This window comes from Hipposideros armiger, unplaced genomic scaffold, assembly GCF_001890085.2.
Source record: "Hipposideros armiger isolate ML-2016 unplaced genomic scaffold, ASM189008v1 scaffold_97, whole genome shotgun sequence".
NCBI lineage: Eukaryota > Metazoa > Chordata > Mammalia > Chiroptera > Hipposideridae > Hipposideros > Hipposideros armiger.
The window spans coordinates 2,025,192-2,031,191 of NW_017731447.1; the positions used below are offsets into that span (position 1 = coordinate 2,025,192).

The following is a 6,000-nucleotide window of genomic DNA, read 5'->3' on the forward strand; positions in this document are numbered from 1 at the left end:
TTACTTTTCCCAGCGCCTTACAGCTGTGACACCTGTGCAGAGTACAGCAGTCTATGGCTTCACTGACCTATAGAGCAGCTCCTGAGCAACAATGTCTCCATAATCATGAGACAAAAGGTTGATCCGGCGGTTCTGGAGCCCCAGATGCCGCAAAAGCGCCTCCACGATGCTGGCCTGCTCAAATATGGAGTAGTGATGTGGTCTCTAAATGAAGGAAAGCCCAGAGACACAGGATGAAGTCATGATGACGCGTGTCTGCCAGCCTGACCCCTCCATCTCGTCCACCCCCACCCCTCAACACGGCTTACCGGTTTGTCACTGAAGCCAAAGCCTAAGAAATCGAGGGCAATCACGCGATGAAACCTCAGCGTCAGACCTTCCCAAATCTACAAGAAAGAAAGGGATGATTTTGAACTTGTGCGTCCTGCCCCTCCTCTCCTCCATCCTACACCAACAGGAGTTTCATCCCTTTTTCACCTTAACAGACTTCAATAAAGGGAAAATCACATGGAGCCACCACAGGCCCACAGATGATCCTCTTGGAAAAGCGCTTTATTCCTAATTATGAATCTCTATGGAGGGAGGAACTTCAGCATTTTTTAAACTTGGCAATGACCTTACCAGGTTGCCAGAGTTTTTTACTCCTTTACAGTAAATGAAAAACAGTTCTGCATTGAATCCTATTTTATTAAGCAATTCAAATATGCAAGAGCCTTCCAATGCTGACAGTCCTTGATTTGGGATAGTAGGACCTAGAACGTCTGATTTCATTACCTTGTACCAATCATAGCTGGATGTTGGGAAGCCATGTAGAAGCACGACTATCTCAGGACTTCCAACCACACCCACAGAATCTGGGAAGAAGGAAAAAAGAGATCTATTAGGCCGACTACATATAAAGATAATCTTGATGCTATTAAATCTAAGTAATCTGGCATAAAGAACAAGAAATCCTGCCCAAGTTAATGAAATTAAAATCACAGATTTCTTTTTTAAATGCAAACGTATTGCTTTAGGTAAAAACAGGCATTTGATTTTTAAAAATCTGTACATTAAAAAAATTATAAATAGCATACTTTATATGAAAATACTTAAAGGGAGTCTGCTTAATTTCACCCAGTTTTTTAAAAAGTATTTCTCCCATTAGTCTGTATTATTACCATGCAAATTGCTTTTCACAGTAAAAAGTAAACTTTCACAGTTAAAAGTATACAATCACAATATATACACTACAGATTCTTTGTATCTTATCATTAACGGTCTCACAAAAATTTTCTAAAATATATAACAGCAATTTGTCTTCAACCTGGTGAGCACCTTTGTTTATACTATTTGGCCAGCACTTTTATTTTCCTCAGAAGAGACCCATTCTACTATCAAAAGTATCATGCTCAAACTATTGCACAATTCTAATAACTATTAAGAAAGGGTTAATCAAGACAGACATGAACATTTTTTAATGCATAAACAGATTTTAAATTAGTCAAACATTTAAACAGTAGAAAACCTTGCTAAAAATATTAGATTAAAAACAAAACAGTCATATACTGCTAGTGGCATGAGAATTTGATAAGGTTTGCAAAATATTTTAATTAGAAGCAATTAAAAATTGTATCTCCTATATACATATCCTAGACATCTTATTCTTCAAAATCCATGCAAATAAAATCATTCCATTTACAACTAATATAGTTTGTAAATATAAAGAAAAATACATGAAGATTTCCCTTCAACGTTAACTAAAACATTGAAAAACTGTAAACAACCTAAGTGACCAACATAAAGAAAATTATATACTTACTTAATTGAATATAGCAAATGAGAGGAGGTCAGGAGCAATAATGAAAAACGGTTTATGACAAACATTTTTCGTTATTGCTCTTGACCCCCGCCCAAAAGGAATCTTTTCCAATCGCGTTTCCCCAAGTTCTTTACCTATAAAATGAGGTTAATGGCACCTATCTCCAAGTACTGTTATAAAGATTAAATAAGAAGACTGAAAACATAATTCAATGCCTAGCATATGGTAATTACTAGATAAGTAACAGTCATATAACAGTAATTATCACTGGATTATACAAAGGTATAAGACTTAAATCACATTTAATTATGCATATAACAAATAATCTTTACAGAAAACGCAATCAGGAATTTAGGGGGAAAACAGAACCAGTGGTAGCTTTATCTATGAATACTGTTTATATTATGCAACACTAGGAGCACTCAAAAGAAAAAAACCAGTATCATACTATCAATACAAATCAGGCTATGACAAAAAATTATACTAAAAAGTCAGTTCTACAGAGATTAGAATCTCAATTCCACCAACCCCGCCTTCCCAGCATTTTTTTGTTTGGTTTGGTTTGGTTTTTTTATTTGTTTTTGGTTTTGGGGGGTTTTTTTTGGCGTTTCCTTGCTGTCAAGTTAAGGGGGGAAATTAGGCCAGTTCTTCAAGCACACTTCACAGAAAAAGGGTTTTCCCCGCCATCACTGAAGAACAACAGAGACCAATGGACACACAATAAGTACCTCAGTGGGACCTTCAGGGTTCTGGTCTTACCTTGGTAGAAGATGCGCAGTCCCTTGTAGGTGAAAAACTTGCCTGATGACTTCCAGGAGTGAAGAGCAGGGGAAAGCTGGGGCGGGGGGATGTGCAGATAGGCCGCCAGCAGGGGCACAGCCAGGAGCCCCACCTGCACCCACCACTCCCTCATCCTGTGGGAAAATCAGAGACCCGGGGTAATCAGTCAGGTGACACTGTCCACACCTCTACAAGCCCCAAACCGGTAAGATTGGGTAAGAAATGTCTGTACCAGGCGGTGCCTGCCTCGCCCTCTCTATGAACCATGGCGGAAAGTTACAGTGAGAAAAATGTAAGCGCACCTCTGCCAGCTATGGCAATCACCATATTTGTTCCCCATGCTAATTTTAAGGGAAAAACATATTATTTTAATGTGTAATCTTCCTCGTCTTCTCCCCATTTTAATCCTTCAGCCACTCCCCTTGTGCTGTTCCTAAGACCTGCTGGAGAGGTTTTTATGTAAAGTAATAAAAAAAAATATATTAAGTATCGTGTACCTTTTCATTGACTTTTATCAAAGCTTCCCAGGAAAAAAAATTCCTTCACATTTACTCTAAAAGCTCTACTACCACCAATACAAGGTTTTATATATATGAGATATATATATATATATATATATATATACACACACACACACATTTTTTTAACTGTTTTAAAATGTATGTAGTAACATCACATGTCCTCAAGCAGAGAACTGATTTTGATTTTCTATTTATCAGCCCTCTGACCCCAGCGAAGCCCCGTTTGGTACTACTATCTAGATTTGTGCTGAGAAGCCGCCCAGGGTAAAGGGGCTGTGAAAGTAAAAGGCAGGTGCACTGCATATTCCAACATAAGCAGCTTTATCATGCCCTGAATATCCAATCTCTTGAGAGGTCAGAGCAGCAGATTATATTTCTGCTTTTTCTTAGCAGACTCTTGAGGAAGCTCCCATTTATTTCATTTCTTAGGACTTCCCCACCCCTTCCCCCCCCAAAAAAAAATAATAATAAGGCAGAATTCATACCCATATCTCGGCACTGATTTTGTCAAGAGCATGGCTTGCACACCCAACCTTCCTTCCTGCACCCAGGACTTCAAAGGTCCAGGTCGATTTATCCATAATGACAATGAGTGCTAAACAAGCATTAGAAATAGTCCCCTCTGTTTCTAGTTTATCACCTCTGATGGCCACCAGGGAAAGAATTACCAGTAGAATGTAAATTCTCTCAAAATGGCCATACCTTCTAAGACTAAAATAAGAAAACAGAACTATACATAAGAGAAATGAATTGCCCAAGCCCTGGTGGAAATGGCTTTGTGTCTGTACACACCACATTACCTGTAATCTGGCCACAATCCCTACCCATCACAAACTATTCCAACTCACAAAATACTTTTTTTCTTAATTTAAAATAAATAATGCCTGTAGTTCCAGGCGTTAATCTAAAATAACATCTCTTAAAGAATATAAACTCTTTAGCCTATTTTTTTAGGTATCACTAGGGCAGTCCTTTTTTTTCCCTCCAAAGTTCCTGTCCATAAAATAAACCCAGTCAGTAATTTGATTCTACCTTTCAAGTTAATATTAATTAAAAACGACTGAAAAAAATTCCTAGAATATGATCATTATATCACATTTTTCACCCCATAATAGTAGCAGGCTACCTCCCAATATCTCCTTGAAAGATGAGATGACAAAAACCATTAGGTTTAGATTGTCATTTTCTCAGAGCTATCGGTCCTATACTTCCACTTATACATTTTCACAGTCGCATTTCATCACGCCTTTATCCCCACGCTTCTCCTCGTTCATTCACGGGTTCCAGCAGCAGGATATCTGCAATGACTCAGCAGAGAGCCAGGAAAGGGTTACTAGACCAGCAAGCAGAAGAAGCCCCCCCCCCAATTAGGGGGGTGAAGGGAACGACGTACACACCCTGCTCCTGGACACCCCCACCTTCCTTCTCTTTTACTCCAAGAAAGCAAAGAGGCTACCCCTCAAGAAGCGGTTTTCTGTCTTAATTAATTCAACAAAAATGCCCCTAACGACATTTTAGGATTTTTTTTGTAGGGAAGCAATCTGACAGTAAGCAAAAATAGATTAAACATTTTTTTTACCAAAATCTCCATTATTTGATGAGCCATGAGTCAAGAGTATAAATTCAGCAAACCCCAGTACAAACCTTCTGGAAATTAACCTTTCCGAACCCTGATTTCTTCATCTTGTAAATAGGAAAAATACAATTTATTTAATACCACCAAACCTGCCCACCTAACGCCATCGCCGCAAGACGAGGAACTACTTTGCAAACCGATGCAAGCAATTCATGTATAACATGGTGACTGGTCACATTACCATGCTCAGCTTCTTGTTACTGAAATCTCAAAAATACTTACGCTCGGTGGTAAGGTAATGCAAGTTCTAGTCACACCTATGCGGTAACTCACACCACGGCGATACCAGGGTCTTCAAATCCTCAACTGCGCCACAGCAATATAACCCGAGGCTAGAAATCCTAAATCGCACCACAATACCTGGCTCTTGCAATTTTAAATCGCGCCAAGGCGATGCAGGGGTCTCAATATCCTAAATTCTGCCAGCGCGATATCCGATGTTAAAATCCTAAATCGGCGCCAAGATGAAACCCGGGTGTGGAAGTCCTAAATCGCACCACCGCAATACAGGGGTCGTGAAATTCTAAATCGCGCCAAGGCGATGCAGGGACCTAAACATCCTAAATAGCGCCAGGGTGATAGCTGATGTTAAAATCCTAAATCTCACCAAGGCAAAAACCCAGGTCTAGAAATCCTAAATCGTGCCAGGGCGATGCCGGGGTCTAAAAATCCTAAATCCCGTCAAAGACGAAAGCAGGGGCGAGCAATCCTTAGTCGCGCCAGGGCAATGATGGGGGGGGGGTCTAAAAAAATCTTAAATCGCGCCAGGGCGACGCTAGGGTCTAAAAATTCCTAAATCAGGGCGATACCGACTTCGGAACATTCTCCTGCGTGCGGAACGGACATCCCCTCCCAAGCAGGCAGAGGGTTCAGACGACGGACATGCGGGCCCCCCGTGGGGTTGCCCCTCCACTGCGGGAGTCGCGGCCAGGCAGCTCGGGCTTGGCCGCCCGGCTCCCACCCGCGAGCCTGCACCCCAGCAGCGCAGGACGGCGGCTTCGAGCCGGCCACACCCCCTCGCGCCGGCCGCGCACCCACCTGCGGAGGCGATCTCGGCGCACCATGGCGGCGTCTTATCCCATGCCGCGCCGCACACCGATCCCGAGTTCAGGGGGCGCCGCGGCGCCCGCAGCCGCGCAGAGCCGGCACACAGCCCGCGAGGGCGGCGCCTGCCGCAGCGAGCAGCGAGCGGCCACCCGGGCGTGCGCTGCGGCACTCCGCGAGGCGCGGCTGCCGCAGAGGAGGCGCCGGGATGTGCTGGT

At 42.5% G+C, this 6,000-nt stretch overlaps 1 protein-coding gene across 4 annotated transcripts in view; it reads right to left on the bottom strand.

The window, feature by feature from the left end:
- MEST (mesoderm specific transcript) overlaps window positions 1–6,000 on the bottom strand; it is a 181,936-nt gene extending 175,936 nt beyond the window's left edge. For 3 of the 4 annotated variants that reach the window (XM_019646101.1, XM_019646102.1, XM_019646099.1), the window contains exons 1-5: window positions 5,777–6,000; window positions 2,561–2,715; window positions 775–854; window positions 309–386; window positions 68–204 (exon numbers count right to left, since the gene is read on the bottom strand). In XM_019646101.1, coding sequence (XP_019501646.1) covers window positions 68–204; window positions 309–386; window positions 775–854; window positions 2,561–2,715; window positions 5,777–5,802 — 476 coding nt within the window. In that variant the 5' untranslated portion in view covers window positions 5,803–6,000. Of the gene's footprint in view, window positions 1–67; window positions 205–308; window positions 387–774; window positions 855–2,560; window positions 2,716–4,960; window positions 5,170–5,776 lie in introns of those variants that run through there. The other variant, XM_019646100.1, reaches the window with a different exon arrangement.